Below are 17,728 nucleotides of genomic sequence, written 5' to 3'. Positions count from 1 at the left end.
TACTTGGGAAAGGTCGTTTTTCTGGCGTGTTCTAGAATTAAGATACTAGTTTGTTTTGCTAAGTTAATGAATCCTCCTCGATGGCTCGATGAATTCTTAGTTGAAGTTTATGCTGATTCTACAATTCCTCTAGTGAATTTATCAAAACCTTTATGCAGCACTTCAACTCCGTTCCAGTTTGGTAACTGATCGAATTTTTCCACAAAAAGTACTAAAGAATTAGAGGTTTTATGTGCTTTTATGGCTTTAATATGATCATAATTTTTTTTATAAAATCCCCTTGATGACTCGCCATAATATGCCATTGTGCCATCGTATACAAAATCCCGTGCAATAGTTGCACTATGGCATATTATGGCAAGTCATCAAGGGGATTAGATAAAAGAACATAAAACCGACATAAAAGGACATAGGACATCTAATTCTTCAGTAGTTCATGCGAAAAAATTCGATCATTTACCAAACTGGAGAGGAGCTGAAGTGCTGCATAAAGGTTTTGATAAATTCACTAGAATGATAGAATCAGCGTATATTTCAACTAAGAATTAATTGAACCATGGAGGAGGATTTATCAATTTAGCAAAACAAACTAGTATTTCAATTCTAGAACACGCCAGAAAAACGACTCACACAACTAACAGATTCACAGAGCGAGCCATGGAATGAACAACACTTAACGAAGACACACCCAATCCCACTTTCCTCAATTATCGCTGTAGACTCCAAAACATTCATGAAAGCGTCGAAACCAAGATGAAAGGAAAATCGAAATTTTTGTCATAACAGGTCAAGCTTTGAAAGATAAAGACGGATAGATAAGGCCCTTTTCCTTTCTGCTCAAGATAACTAAAATGTCACAGACTTTTTACACCAATGTACCTGAAGGTCACCACTTGGCCAGTGTTAGAACAACCTCTATCTGCTCCAAAGCAACGGGTCAATTGAGTGGGTCTGCCTCCCACCTATCACAACTCTAACTTACTTCCATATCATTCTCTCATTGCACTAAACCTCCAAATCCCGCCCCTCTCCCCCCTCTTACCTATCCTGCCCTGTACTACCACTACAAAGCATTGGCTTCCAACCTGTCTTATTCTCAGCCACGTTCCCACTGGTAGCCTCCTGCAATGACAAAATAGATCAAACTAGCAAAAATCGATAAATATTTCTGTGTCAAATACACTAAATACTCTATATCATCTTTGACATTTTTTTCTGTGGGCTACCGATTGGGAACTACTACAGTATATAGAATGAGGCGAAATGTCTGAAGTCAAGAACTCTCTCCCTCTCTCTCTCTCTCTTTCTATGTATATATATATATATTTTATATATGTTTACATTTCTAATATATTGCTTTATTATTTTTTATGTAAATCAAAGGCAGTAAAAACATGAAATAGAGGTCCACTCTCAAATCGCTTCGCCATACAGAAGCTTCAACATGAACGAACACGTTAGTTATGAGCAGCAATGAAACTATCGGTTGTTTTAAGAAACGGTTAGACAACTTTATGGATGGGGATGACAGGTGGTAATGGACATGGAACTGCCTAGTGTAGGCCTTATGGTCTCTTGCAGTCTCCTACGTTCTAATGTTAGTCTGGGGACTTCCTCTGACATCGTTTGTTGCCAGGTGTCACTGTTACTTATAATAATATAGAGAACTATATCAGATATATTGATATATGTGACATAGGGGAAACACACACACACACTCACACACACACACACACACACACACACACACACACACACACACACACACACACATATATATATAATATATATATATATATATATACATATATGTATATATATTTTGAATGTAGTTAGCTATCGAAATATGTAGTTTCGCTTACTCAACTCTTTCTTTCGTCCGACTGTGATATTAGATGTGATTTACAAATGTATTACTACATTTCTCACTAGTGATATATATATATATATATATATATATATAATATATAATATATATATATATATATATATATATATATATGGGCATATACATGCTAAAATTCTTATAGGTGACACTTATACAAGTATACTTGAATGCACATGAAATACATATGGCATCAGCGCATGTACGTACGACTACAAAGGCCAAGCTCGCATACTACCAAATTGTAAACTGAAATCTGTGAAGGGTAGCCTTAAAAAGCAAACAGAAATCCACCTTTCCTGGCGCTCAGCTGAATGAAATTATGATTCACATATGCGTGGCGTGTTGGACTTATCGCGGGCATGGACTGAGGTGACGCCGATGCTTAGCAGTTGCCTGATATTTCCTGCTGTTTATGATTAACGTTCAAACTATTATCTAACTTATACTACATGGTTTGTATTTGCTTAACGTATCGAATATAATTTCTTTTGGGATCGAGGACAAGAGAAACCGTAGCATTTGTCCGCAACTTTGTACGTAAAATTATTAAAATTTGTGACATTGACGGCAACCACTCCGAACTGCAGGACTGAATCAGTTACTCTTGAAGGTCGTTTCTCTCTCAGTTGCTGTTTGCAGGGGCAACAAACTTGTCTAAGCAACGTAAGTTTTCGCTTGATTCCTCTCAGTGTCGTAGTTTGTTACAAGATAGACAGACCACACTTTCTCTCGATCTTGGTTATAGACGTGGTGGTGGTGTAGACAACAATAAAAAGTCGAGGATGGTGCCAACCACTTGAATTTGACATTGTCTCTATTCAAGGACAGCTTGCAAGTGTGATGTGAATATTTGGCTTTTATGTTTTGTAAAATAGGTCTCATTTCCTCTTGGTTTGAAAAATCTGTGAGTGAAAACTGTAACGCGTAATTTGAGAAGTGCATTTTTGTCGCATTCTTAGAAAACCTATATTCGAATGAGATCCTCTATTTGTTATATGATAAACTGAAAAAAACGAAGTTTCTTTGCAATGACTTTAGACCAAGGTCTAAGTAAACAGGTCTAATCGCTGGGGTAGTTCTGCGCAGCTTCTGACGTCATTTAGATGCGTCCATTTTCTCTTTGTGATACATTGAAGAAAACTGTGAAACGCCAAGGAAGACAGGAACTATAATATTTTATATATTATATATATATATTATATATCATATATATTATATATCATATATATTATATATTCATATATATAGACAGGAACTATAATATTTTATATATATTATATATATATATTTTATATAATATTTGTCAGAATATAAATAATTGAGTGGAGCGGTGCGAGCGAAGGCGACGTCATTTTCGAACGACGGACCAACTTCAACTGACAGCTATAGGACCCGCTAACCCCACTTTGAACAGCCAAGTGACGTTCACGGGCTCGCTGCGCCAACTCCCTCGAAATTCGGTCGGAAGTGGTTAGACCTTATATTCTTAGATCTTGCTTTTGACTATTACATGTTTACACAATCGTGTCTTCAACTGTATCAGTGCAAATTTCACATCCCGTTGTTTTATTGTTGTTTGATAGCCATTTTTTGTCATTAGATAACTGATGCGCTGATATTTGCATGTTACGCAAATATTTCTTTTCTCGGAGCAACAGTACAGTTAGGAAGAGATCCTGGACACTGCTAATATGTATAATTTCTAAGTTGTAAATTGTGAGTACAGAGTGAATAAAAATTCTTTATTTGAATAAATACAAGCAAATAGGTACATATCTTATCACGCGAAGGGCTAGCAGTATCCAGTGTGTTATGGACTCTCAACCAGAATATATAGCGTTGTCGTTATCTATGCAGGAGGAATAAGATTCGAATCTTCAGGTCACTTGTTTCCCTGTCTTGCTATACGGCTGTGAAACATGGACAAAGAACGCTGACCTGAAGAAACATCCCGATGTCTTTGGTATGACTTCGTATTAAAGTAGAGACTGTTGTGAGACTCAGTTTAGGTCAGTTACCAGCACAATGCGTGAATGTAAACTCCTGGTATATAGGCATGTGCCGCATTTCCCTGATGTTGATCCTATTCAGCGTTATCCCCACAAGAGAGACAACCCTCGACGGAAGAGGAGACGAAGGGGACGTCCACAGAATTCATGGAGCAAGTTCATCAAACTTATCGAGAGTTGTTTGGAGTGGGAAGGGTGCCTGCATGAGAGCTTGCTCAGATTGTGGGGACTTGTGCCGTCGTGTGAGTGAAGCAACGCGCTTCCTGGCGTATGCCCCAAATTGACGACGATGTTATCAAAGCAGCTTTGGCTTTCTTTACGGCGAAACACCGCTATTGCAATACAAGACGTGGCGTTGAGGAACTGTTTCCTCAAATGTATCACCATGATTATTAGCGAGATTTCCTGCTCAACAAAACACTAACCCACTGAACCAAGGTGTTTTATGGGTTCGCTTATAAATTTTAAGTGCATAGATATCTTTCAGAGTCCAGTCAAAACTTATTAGAGGAAAAAAAAAGATGAATTGACAACATCCCAAGTATCATGGCTTGAAGCATAATTTTCGGGGAGGTTCCAACTACCTAAATGAAGCCAGTGATCTGTGTCAAAGTACTGTGGAGTTACCACCGAATGTTGATAATTGAATGATTATATATTCTACATTACTTATTAAAGAAAGTGTAGCGAAAACAGTCTAACGGACCTCAGTGAATGTTGATGGATTTAGTACAAAGAACCTTCAAATCGATTAGAATTTCAAAACAGTCCGGCATAAAAAATTATAAGTATAAAAAATCAACTTCAATGTGAGTTGCTAGACGCGGTGTATCACTCAACTGGTATTCGTGGAATTCCCAGGAATGGGTCGGCTAGTTAAGATTAATTGTATGTATTTGTTCCAGGCACAATGTGGCAAGTGCTCCTGTACATAACAGGATGTTTAGTGGTGATGCTGGGGCTTTATGTGGTTCACAAAGGACGGAAATATCGACGAGTGATTGGCTGGTGTACCTCCCAAGCCTCCATGGAGGGAAAAGTCGTGCTTATCACGGGGGCCTCTGCAGGTAAGTTAAGACTCTTTTTGGAAGTGTGAAATCGGCCGCAGCCTTGGCTCACATCCTATAGGGCTTCAAAAAGATTGTATCTAATTTGATTTTTTGTTGTTAATTTGAAACACTACATTACAAGTACGGTATTTCCATTTTTTGTATCCCCCAAACTGAAAGGTCTTGGGAAGGAGACGGCTCTGGACCTGGCCCGAAGAGGTGCTCGTGTCATCATGGCTTGCAGAAACCTACAAAAAGCCACCAAGGTTTTAGGTAAGGGAAAGCATACCACTTATTTCTCGATGTAATGCTCTTGTTTCGCACGTTTCTTTTTTCTGTCTATTTTGCATTGCCTTAAACACACACACACACACACACACACACACACACACACACACACACACACACACACACACCCGGTGGCGGATTGGTAAGGCACTGGCCTCACAAGCCGGAGAACCGGGGTTCGATTCCCCGGCCGGGCGGAGACAAGTTGGGTTTGTCTCCTTTCACGTGTAGCCCCTGTTCACCTAGCAGCGAGTAGGTACGGGACGTTAGTCAAGGAGTTGTGACCTTGCATTCCCGGTGTGTGGAGTGTGAGTGGTCTCAGACCTACCCAGAGATCTGCTAATAATGAGCTCTGAGCTCACTGCCGTAGGGTGGTGTCTGGCTGTCTCGAAAAGAGGCTGCAGCAGATCCGAGGAGGTGAATACACACACTTATAATTATAACTATTCTAATTCACATATTTTTGTATTCCTACTATGTTCTAGTATCACTTATTATGTAATACTATATTTTAGCCCAATCATAATAAACATATACCCACGTATGATCTTTAACTTAATACATATTACTTTATAACATGTTTATTTCATCACTTTTTCATCGTATGTAGAGGAGATCCGGGAAGCCACAGGCAACAACTTGGTGGAGGTGCAGTTGCTGGACACCTCTTCCATGGCCTCCGTTAGGAAATTTGCTAAAAACTTTCTCAAAAATGAGAAGAGGTGAGGCATGATTGTGTGTGCAGAGGAACAGGTAATTCCTTCCGCATGGCCTTTTACATAGTATTCTAACTACCACAATGGTATCAGTGTAATCTGCGTGGCAATCCTTTGGTATCTAAAATTTTATACACCATGAAGCAACCCCTTTTGTATCGGTAAATACCTCTTAAAATTCTATTCCTTCTATCGCAAAGGTATGTAAAAAAATCATATCAAAGTTTGTAACTCGAATCAAAAGTTCTTGGACAACATTGTAGTTTCTCTATTTCCAGATAAATAGCAGTGCAATTATAATCAGATTACGAGGTTGAAAGTACGACTGGTCTAGTGTATATTGTTTTCCCTGTCTTACCTCTCTCCTCTGCAGGCTGGATGTTCTCATACTGAACGCAGGAATAATTGGACCTTCGAAACTGACCTTTACAGATGAGGGCAACGAGATAACGATTGCAACGAATCACTTGGGTCACTTTCTTCTAACTAATATTCTACTTGGTAAGAATCTTGAGGGGGAATCATAAGAACATAAGAACATAAGAACATAAGAAATAAAGGAGACTGCAAAAGACCATAAGGCCTACACTAGGCAGCTCCGTATCCATCACCACCTGTCGTCCCCATCCATAAAGTTGTCTAATCGTTTTTTAAAACAACTGATAGTTTCAGCGCTTACTACGTGGTTACTAAGTTTATTCCATTCATCGACCACCCTATTTGTAAACCAATTCTTGCCTATTTCCTTCTTAAATCTAAATTTGTCCAGTTTATACCCATTACTGCGAGTCCTGCCCTGTTGTTTTATTATGATGACCTTGTTTGCATCACCCTTGTTATAGCCTTTGATCCACTTGAACACTTCTATTAGATCACCCCGCACTCTGCGTCTTTCCAGAGAGTGTAAGTTTAGGTGCCTAAGCCTCTCTTCGTAAGGCAAATTTCCACACACATGCACACACACACGCGCGCGCGCGACTAAATGGTGTGGTAGTACGACTTTCGACCGCTAATTCAGCGATCCGTATTCGATTCTCGTCCAGCATCAGTGCACCGCTCTGCTAGCTGGGACTCCAGACTTTTCTCGATGCACTTCGTCCTTGGAATTCTCATATTCCTCATATATTGTATCTCTGTTAGTTTTGTACAGGAATTCAGTACCTATGTGTCTCCATGTGATATGTATGTATTAGATACACTTGAATGTCAAAATGAATACACTCGAAATATGGCTGAAATACATACTTGTGTACGTATTGTACTCGGTTGTTGATTTCTATATTTGCAGTATAAAACCTTTTCTTTCAGACCTCATGAAAAAGAACTCACCCAGCCGCATCGTGGTCGTTGCTTCAATGGCTCATGTGGTAGATGAGGGCTTCGATATTGACGTAAGATATTATTTTCAGTATCATGACCTGCACTGAGCTGCTGAAACTGGTTTGAGTAAGGTCAGTGCATCAACGAACATGAAATTGGTGTAAACACAACTTGCGAAAATTGCTTGATACTTCTTCATCAGAATTGTGTTTCTGCCTCAAGCTTGGGGTATACAAGGAGTCAGATGTTTGTCCACTATGTTATTTCTGAAGAAGCCCTGCTTGGCGAAAGGTTAACCCATTCAACTCCGATGACAAGATGTCTTGTCATTTGGTCAAATAAAACAAAAAATCATAAAACACCAAAATGTTTGATCAAACACCAGAAAAATATGACGTCAGTCCTCGCTTCGCTGCGAGCGAAGCGAGGACTGACGTCATATTTTTCTGGTGTTTGATCAAACATTTTGGTGTTTTATGATTTTTTGTTTTATTTGACCAAATGACAAGACATCTTGTCATCGGAGTTGAATGGGTTAAATACACTGAGTCCCATACTCTGCGTTTGTCCTCTTTGAAAACCAGAAATTAAATCAAGTTTAGTAGGAATATCAACAAACACCAGACAAGTTTGTCGAGTTTAAAGCCAAAAACTATTATTCTTAGTAGTCAGGATGTCACCAAGTACCAGACGAGTCTCTCGAATTTTCGAAAGAAAGTGGTATGAGTAAGATCGGGATTTCACTGAAGGCTAGGTAATTCCTTCGGATTCAAAACCAGAATCTAGCTTGATGAGGGCCAAGGTGTCAACAAACGCCATAAAATTGTAAACGTACAAACCAGCAACTGGTGGAGTAGGGATGAGATTCCAACAAGCGCCAGGCAAAAATTTCAAGTTATCTCCAGAAGCTGGCTCAAATTGTATGGGGATGTCAATAAACACCGGGCGAGTCTGTCGAATTGATTGCCAAAAAATGGTTCGATCAGGGTCGGGAAGTCAGCAAATGCCAGGCGAGTTTATTAAATTGAAAATCGGCAATTGTCCAGTAGAGCAACTCCCTAAAATATTCTGCCCATCTTCCCCTTACTGCCCTCTCTTCCATTATCATCTCTCCATCTGTACCTTTTACCTTTTCTTCCCTACTTGATTCGCCTCCTCTTCCTCTCTTAATTTCTTTCCAAAACATCTTTTTATTACTTTCAAAATTTTCTGTCATACTCCTACCCCATTTCACATCTGCTCTCCTCTTTGCCTCCTTTACCTTTTGCTTTACTTCTCTTTTCTTTTCTTTGTACGTCTCATATGACTCCCCCGTCCTCTTTTGTAACCAATCTGTGAATGCTCGCTTCTTCTCTTCTACAACCTTTTCTGTTTCCTCATCCCACCATTCACTACCCTTTCTTCTATTTCCCCCTGACCTTCTTGTTCCACACACCATCCTTGCACACTTTAAGACTCCCTCCTTGAACCATCCCCATTCCTCCTCCACACCCATCTCTGCTCCATCCTTTACTCCCTCCCACTCTTCCTTCAGCTTCTTTTCGTACTCCTTCTCCTTTTCCTTTTCATTCAAGGAGTTCACTCTAAGAACCTCCCTACCTTTTGTCCCTTTCCTCCTTCTCCATCTATCCTCCACTCTCAACTTACCTTCCACCAAAAAATGATCTGATATTCCCCCACCCTCTCCCCTTAGCACATGTACATCCTTAACTCTTCCTATCATAATCCTATTTACCACTACATAATCCATTAGCGCTCTATCTACCACCCTTCCCTCCACCACCCTCTCCCATGTGTACTTATGCTTGACTTTCTTCCGAAACACTGTATTTGCTATCATCAAGTCTCTTTCTAGACACATTTCCACCATCAACTCTCCACTACGATTCTTTCCTGGAACTCCACACTTCCCAACCATATATATAATAATTCCGACTGTCGTCCCCGGATTCGAACCGGGCTCGTGAAATCTCACTGCCGTCGCCTTACCGACTGTAAGACGACGGCAGTGAGATTTCACAAGCCCTGTTCGAATCCGGGGACGACAGTCGGAATTATTTGATCGACATCACCGTCACTGGTGATTCTCTTCAGATATATATTTTATGTATATATATATATATATATATATATATATCTATATATACATATATATATATACACATATATATATATACTTATATATATGTATTTTATATATATGTATATCATATATATGTATATTATATATATATATATATATGAGAGAGAATGCGGGTGGGGAAGGGCAAACGAAGATGTGTTAGGAATAGAGTTTATTGCCCTAACGTTGCGACCAACTTGGTCTTCTTCAGAGGACTACAGCATTACAGACGGATCACAATTCTTATATTCGTAGTGAGAGGGAACCCGCCAAGGTATGAGCGTCATGTTTTCCCTTTGGCTAACGATTTAATTATTAGGACACTTGCTGCTTTCGAGAGGCATTTAAATCCGTCTCTGTCGTTGTTGTTCTTGTTGGCGGCGATATGTGCAGCTTCCACAGTTTTTCTCATTTTCTTCTCAAATCCCTCGTGTAGAATTTCTGCGTTGTTCCAATCAGGTAGATGTCCACATTTGTCCAGGTGACGAACCAGGGAGTTAGATGTTCTATGAGCCCTGAGATCGTTTTTGTGCTCATTCAAGCGTTTATTGAACCCTCGACCTGACTCACCGAAATAAGATGATGGACAACCGTTGCATGGAATACGGTAAATGACACTGAGATTATTACGCATATTATTATGTTTCTTAAATATTTTTCCTATTTTATTGGAAGATATTTTTGCTATATTTATTCCACCTTTTAACAAATAATCATCAATAGCTATGGTGTTTGTAGAATTAGGGACAGAAATAAAATGAGACTTATCCTTTCCCGGGGTCCGGACGTTTGAGCCATCGTAGATCTTCTTGGCTTTCCTCGTTGTCCTGGTGATCAAACCTCCGGGGTATTTCAGCTTCCTAAAGGTATTCTTGATGTAAGTAAGTTCATCCTCTAGGAATTCTTCACTGCACTTCTAATAGGTTTCTTTCTCAGAGCTTTTCGTATCTGCAGTGAAGAATTCCTAGAGGATGAACTTACTTACATCAAGAATACCTTTAGGAAGCTGAAATACCCCGGAGGTTTGATCACCAGGACAACGAGGAAAGCCAAGAAGATCTACGATGGCTCAAACGTCCGGACCCCGGGAAAGGATAAGTCTCATTTTATTTCTGTCCCTAATTCTACAAACACCATAGCTATTGATGATTATTTGTTAAAAGGTGGAATAAATATAGCAAAAATATCTTCCAATAAAATAGGAAAAATATTTAAGAAACATAATAATATGCGTAATAATCTCAGTGTCATTTACCGTATTCCATGCAACGGTTGTCCATCATCTTATTTCGGTGAGTCAGGTCGAGGGTTCAATAAACGCTTGAATGAGCACAAAAACGATCTCAGGGCTCATAGAACATCTAACTCCCTGGTTCGTCACCTGGACAAATGTGGACATCTACCTGATTGGAACAACGCAGAAATTCTACACGAGGGATTTGAGAAGAAAATGAGAAAAACTGTGGAAGCTGCACATATCGCCGCCAACAAGAACAACAACGACAGAGACGGATTTAAATGCCTCTCGAAAGCAGCAAGTGTCCTAATAATTAAATCGTTAGCCAAAGGGAAAACATGACGCTCATACCTTGGCGGGTTCCCTCTCACTACGAATATAAGAATTGTGATCCGTCTGTAATGCTGTAGTCCTCTGAAGAAGACCAAGTTGGTCGCAACGTTAGGGCAATAAACTCTATTCCTAACACATCTTCGTTTGCCCTTCCCCACCCGCATTCTCTCTCATTTGTCTGAAATAATCTTAAATATATATATATATATATATATATATATATATATATATATATATATATATATATAAGTGTGTGTGTATATATATGTGTGTGTATGTGTATGTGTGTGTGTGTGTGTGTATTGATCGTTTTTCTCTTTTTTTTGTGGCAGAACCTGAACATGAAGAAGAATTCTTACCCCGGAAGTGAGAAAACATATTGTTACAGCAAGTTATGTAACGTTTTGTTCACCAAACAGCTAAGTCAATACCTTGAAGGAGCAGGTAAGTCTTTGTGTACTATTGTATCTCACAATACACATACACACACACACACACACACACACACACACACACACACACACACACACACACACACACACACACACACACACACACATATATATATATATATATATATATATATATATATATATATATATATATATTACTCCAGTCAAAATACGAAAAAAAACCTTTACCCTGAACAAATTCCAAGAAAGCGTTTTATTTTTTTTTTATTTTTTATTTTTTTGTAGTATTACATGTAGGGAAAAACATACTAAAAGTTTACCAAAATAGGATTACCACGAAGGGTCCAAATGTGACGTTAAAGAATATGACCGCCAAAGCTATAAAATGTTAAAGGCGACTCGCATTTCAGACGGAAGACTGCGGCCTTGGAGATAGTTGAACAATGCAGAGTTGATGTAAGGGAATACCATTTCGCAAAAGACACTCGCCGAAACATAAAATTCAAGCCCTTGCCATTTCTCGACGCCATTGACCATCGGGTTGATGTATTGTGGGAGATGTCTTTACGCTTCAGACAGCCTGCACCGAGCTGGAATGGAATGATGCACATGTTACACAAAGACTGTGATCATCCGGGGTCGTCTTCGGTAATCTTCCTGCCCATAATTGACATGTATTCCGGAGACAAGTCATGCATCTTCTCCACTCTTGAGTATCTGTGCAACCTTGCTGATAAACACCGGTCCGCTGCAGTTGTTACATTCGATCAGCCACTCTACTGGAAAGCGTCAGAAATCAAACACGAGGTGCCTCAAGACAGCCCGGTTCGAGATGTTGTCCTGATGCTCGGGAGCTTCCACACATTGATGAATCTTGTGGGTGCCATAGGAACGTTGTTGGATGGGAGTGGAATCAAAGAGATCTTGGGAACAATTTACGGTGACAATGCTGTGCAACACAGTCATCATAACTGGAAAGGCAGTTCAGCGCGCAGTTCGTGGCCATCTCCTCCTTGATCAATGTCTTACAAAACGAGTTGCAGACAAAGTACTTTGCGACCATCCCGGTTTTGCAGATCTGTTGCAAGAACTTGAGCAGTTGTATGCTCGGTCACTGACAGGGAACAGTGACTTGAATTCGGTCATCACTTCTACCTGCCTTAGTGAAATTGTCCACCAAAAGAAATTAATTATCCGCTCACTCTCGCACCAGTAGACTATGGCTGAATTACCAACAGATGGTAGGAATTGCAAGGGAGCTTATCGAGGACGATCGTACAGGATCCTGGCTGATGCACCTTCATGCTGTAGCCCAATGTTTGGCCATTTTTGCAGCTGCTGGGCATGGGAACTATGTGAAGTCCGCCTACCTTTACCTCCAGTCAATGACCACTCTGGAACATGATATGCCATCAGTGTTCCATAGATTTATGAATGGCTTGCATGTTGTACGGCGTACTGATCAGTACTGGGCAGGCCTGGGTTGCGACCTAGTCATCGAGCAAGCTCTGATGCGCTCCTTAAATACTGCAGGACTCACCAGAGGAAGTGAAATGTCCGAACATCAGAGGGCCTTGTGATAATTTACTTTTACACACTTCATAAACTGAGTTAAGTTTGAGATACTATATAAATGAGATATCTTTCAATGAGAACCTGAGAAATCATAAAAAAGAGGGGTGACTATAATGGTCTTTATGATAATTTTTTATTTATTTATTCATTATTATTATTTTTTATATATATATATTTTTTTTCCAGGGATCTCATGCAACGCTCTCTGCCCGGGATTTGTAGGCACTGAAATATTCGCTAAAGGGAGTTGGGAGATTACTTGGTTATTTTATGGTGCAGTTTCAAAGTTTTCAAAGGTAAGATGTTTGCCTACGATGTGACTCCATATACTGAGAAGTAAAATGAATACGTTGGAAATGCTTGCAACATTTTAGGAACAGGTACTTGCTTTGAAATATTTCAGAATTGGTAATATCTTTAGTGTCATACCTATCTATCTATCTATCTATATATATTATATATATATATATATATATATATATATATATATATATATATATATATATATATATATATATATATATATATATATATATCCTTCTTTCCTTCCACTCAACCCTCAAATCCCCCCTCCCTCCCTCTCCCCATCTTATCTATCCTGCCCTAACTAACTACTATATATATTGTTTATAAGAAACACTTGTAACTTTGTGTTCAGTTATACAAGAGTGACCACCGGTAAAGAAAACCAAACAAAGCAAAGTGGTCTCGCATACTATATCTTCAGTGCAAATTACACAGAAAATGAGTATTACAGCAGTACGAATATATACGTCCGCAGAAGGAATGCGGAAACACTGTTCGATCACATTGGACGTTATGGTTGCTTGAAGATCCCCTTGAGTGACGTAGGGACGCCATAATTGCTTGGAGGAACCCGTGGAATCATGTTGGGACTCCTTGGGGCTCACGTGGGGACACATAAGGTACAGGTGTTATGTTATTAAGAATATATCTCCACGGGGTCCCCAAGTGACTAAGACGTCCTACGTGGGTGAATAGCGTTTTCGCTTTCCGTCTACGGACGCATATATATAATGCTGTAATCCTCCTTTTCTATGTACTTTAAACTGAAGATGCAATATACAAAATCGCTTTGTTTTGTTTATTTCTACCAGTGGTCACTCTTGCATAGATGACACAAGTTAACAGTGTTTCTTATTAGTGTAGCCCTCATATAACATGTAAATCCTTAACACTCTATATACCAGTCACATTCACATTACACGTGACCAAGTATGTCTACGTGAATAACAGCACAGTCCCAAGGTGACAGATTCTCCCCTTCTCGTTGATACCAAGAAAATGGAAGAGAAATAAGAAAAGATGACCATTTAGTGTGTGTGTATATATATATATATATATATATGTATATATTATATTTACATATATATATATATATATACATATATATGTGTGTGTGTGTGTGTGTATGAAGCATGAACTGTAATTGTAGCCACTCTGTACCCCCGAATATGTCACTGATTATTAGCCGAACGCCATTGGTGCTTTACAGCTCTTTTATTTTCACATGATTCTTTGCTCAGATATGATTGTTTAAATAAACATGTTTCAGACTCCGTTGGAAGGTGCGCAGACCATTATCCATGTCGCCGTTTCTGAAGAAGCAGAAACAAAAGGAGAATTCTATGAGAACTGCAAAGTAGGTGATATTTGTGTTTGTATATGTGTATATATCTGCCTGTGCTCGCATGCACGTGTACATATACTGTGCAAATGCACGCACAAGAACACACACACACGCATACATATGCACGCACACACACACACACACACACACACACACACACACACACACACACACACACACACACACACACACACACACACACACACACACACACACACACAAAACCATTTTAAGATTAACACGACCTTCGGACTTAATCGGTTCCATGGATGTGTTTTATCTCTTCATCCATGAATCTGTAGATGAGACTATCATCATTATTTGCAGAAAAGTCTACCACGACAGATATATGTGTTCAATCTCTTTACCCATGTATCTGTGGATGAGACCATCGACATTATTTGTAGAAGAATATATCACGACAAATACTCCTGAAGACACGTTACTTTCTCTACTTTGTGCGTGACCTTAGGAAGTTCCGTTTTATGGACTCGATGATAATATGTATGTCCAAATACACGGTGTTCCAATGGAGTTCTTCTTGGGCGTCCTCTTCACTAATTTTTATATGGTCACAATAGTAAAGAGAGGATTTTTGCAAAATCCCACATATTCTCTGCAAAAATCAGTATACGATTACCGTTAAAGTATTTGAAGATTATGTGTGTTCTAACAATCTGAATTCATTTATAGATTTAGTGTTTATTTTCTTTACAGGTTATAGATTCATCACCACTTTCCAATGATCTGGCACTAGCGAGGAAACTCTGGGAGAAGAGCGAATATCTGGTTGACTTGAAATCAGAAGAAAGACACTACTGAGTCCTTCTTGCCCGGCGATTCCACATGACAATGAAATAATGAAAGATCATTGAGAACAAAACATTGGAGGTGCCTGCATGTTAAATCTTCAGAGTACGCGACAGCGTTAATATATGTGTACATCACTACCTTCTTATAACAATTAAAATGTACTCCACTATTTCTTAAACCTTTATTTTTCCAACTGAACTCAGAAAGTTCCTGTAGGACATGGTGCTGAAAACTTCGGTAAAAGCTTATTACACGTCTTATCCATTTTTCAATTTCTTCTATTTTGCATCTCCATATATTGTACGAATCGAAGCTAAGTGTTCCTTGTAAACGTTCTCATATTCCTTCTGTCATATTCGTTTGATTCCCACCCACTTCTCTCGTCACTCTCCTCTTCCCCATATGCCCGCTCGCTCTTGTGTGAGCAGGACACGGAGTCTCTAGTCTGTTAGCGAGCACATTCCCATCTCCTTCTGGAATCTCGCTCTGCCAACTTTTATGTCCTCATATAACGCGTTTGCACTACAACATTGCTGGAACTGGATTCATGGAGGTACCCACATTTCCGTTTTTTTCGCTCACCCTAGCGCACTGGCATAGGTTGAGCTCATAGGGCATCGCAAGACTGTGGTAAACCCAACCCCGCCGAGACAAAGGCCATGGAGGCCTCCCTGTCTCAGAGTAAAAATCGCCGAGTGGACCCAAACTCGCTTTCTGGTTCTGACGACGAGGAGAGGACACCGGATGCCACTCGTAACATTCTCTCTAAACTGGCCTCATTATATTTTCTATACATACATACATACATACATACATACATATACCAAGGCTTTTTCCCCCTTACTAGGGAGGTAGCCAAAAAGGAAAAGGCATAAAATCATTCCCACCCATTCCATCCCTGAAAACACTCCACACACCTCTACCCTCCCTCTTATCTTAGTACCTCCTGAATGACGGGTCATCCCTGCACCTTGTCCACTGCCCTGGGTCAGAAGCAGTGTCGCAAGACACAGCACATCCACAGCAAGGCCACTTCATTAAATCAGCGACCCCTCCCTCTCCGTCCCCCCATGCATAAAAGGAGAAGACGGGGAGGAATCCCTTCGGGCTGCGTCAAATTTTGCTCACACATACTACCTCACCCCCCATCCCCACGCCCATTCCACCTCATGCATCACAACATCATCCATATACAACCATTCTCCATTCACCCCTGTCTTCTGTCCTCTTCCGTCCTTCCTCAACAGACATTCCCCTCTTCCCCAAAGTCCCCTTTACCCCATCCACCCACCTCATCCTAGGACGTCCCCTCATGTTCACTCCCTCCACATCTGCCTTCCATACCTCTTTTACTAGTCTTTCTTCACTCATTCTTTCCATGTGTCCAAACCATTCTAATACTCTTTCATCAACCCTATCTCCCAACTCCCTTTCCATCCCCGTTCTTCTCCTCACCTCCTCATTTCTCACTCTATCTAGCCTAGTAACCCCACATCATACTTCTCAGACACCTCATCTCAAACACATTCAAACTCCTTCTCTCTTCCTCTCTTATGTTCCATGTTTTTGCCCCATACAGTGCTGTTGGCACAATCACTCCTTCATACAGTCTCCTCTTAGCATCAATTCCCAAATGTCTATTCCTCATTACACTCTTCAATCCACCAAGGCATTTACTCACTTCTGTCAATCTACATTCTACCTCCACCTTCACTCCACCTTTTCCTGCCACATTTGCACCCAATTGTCTAAAACAATCCACTTCCTCCAGTCGCTCTCCCTGAATGCTCACTTCCAGTCTACTGCCACTTTCACCCCTTGTACATCTCATCACCTTACTTTTACCCACATTTATCTTTAGCTTTCTTCTATCACATACTCTCCCAAACTCTGTCACCAACTTCCTCAGTCCCTCCTCCGATCCTGCCACAAGCGCAGTGTCGTCCGCAAACAACAGCTGGCTCACCTCCCACTTTTCTCCATTTTCTTTAACCATCTCCAATCCCTGACCCACTACCCTTGCATTTACCTCTCGCACTACCCCATCCATGTATAAGTTGAACAGCCAGGGCGACATAACGCATCCTTGACGAAGTCCCACCTTTACCTCGAACCACTCACTCTCTCCATTTCTAATCCTGACACGAGCTCTATTACTCTCATAAAAACTCTTGACAGCTCCTAGAAGCTTTCCTCCTATCCCATATATCTGCATAACCTCCCACAGTGCCTTTCTGTCTATCCTATAGTAAGCCTTTTCCAGATCCATAAAAGCCCAAAAAACATCCTTCCCCTTTCCTATAGCTTTCTCACA

General features: G+C 40.2%; 1 protein-coding gene across 1 annotated transcript; it reads left to right on the top strand.

The window, feature by feature from the left end:
* Positions 1-2,405: 2,405 nt before the first annotated feature.
* LOC143021402 (uncharacterized) lies at positions 2,406-15,583 on the top strand. Its single transcript, XM_076178837.1, has 13 exons — positions 2,406-2,551; positions 4,803-4,964; positions 5,127-5,219; positions 5,845-5,956; positions 6,324-6,451; positions 7,259-7,341; positions 11,295-11,406; positions 11,770-12,251; positions 12,614-12,830; positions 12,944-12,985; positions 13,137-13,246; positions 14,527-14,613; positions 15,319-15,583. Exons 2-13 carry the CDS (start codon positions 4,808-4,810, stop codon positions 15,421-15,423), a joined length of 1,728 nt encoding a protein of 575 aa, XP_076034952.1. The 5' UTR covers positions 2,406-2,551; positions 4,803-4,807; the 3' UTR covers positions 15,424-15,583.
* Positions 15,584-17,728: the final 2,145 nt, after the last annotated feature.

Source organism: Oratosquilla oratoria, chromosome 42 (assembly GCF_046742065.1).
Source record: "Oratosquilla oratoria isolate Oo_2021 chromosome 42, ASM4674206v1, whole genome shotgun sequence".
NCBI lineage: Eukaryota > Metazoa > Arthropoda > Malacostraca > Stomatopoda > Squillidae > Oratosquilla > Oratosquilla oratoria.
The sequence above is the reverse complement of the archived record's forward strand: the minus strand, read 5'-3'. Positions and strand labels throughout refer to the sequence as shown.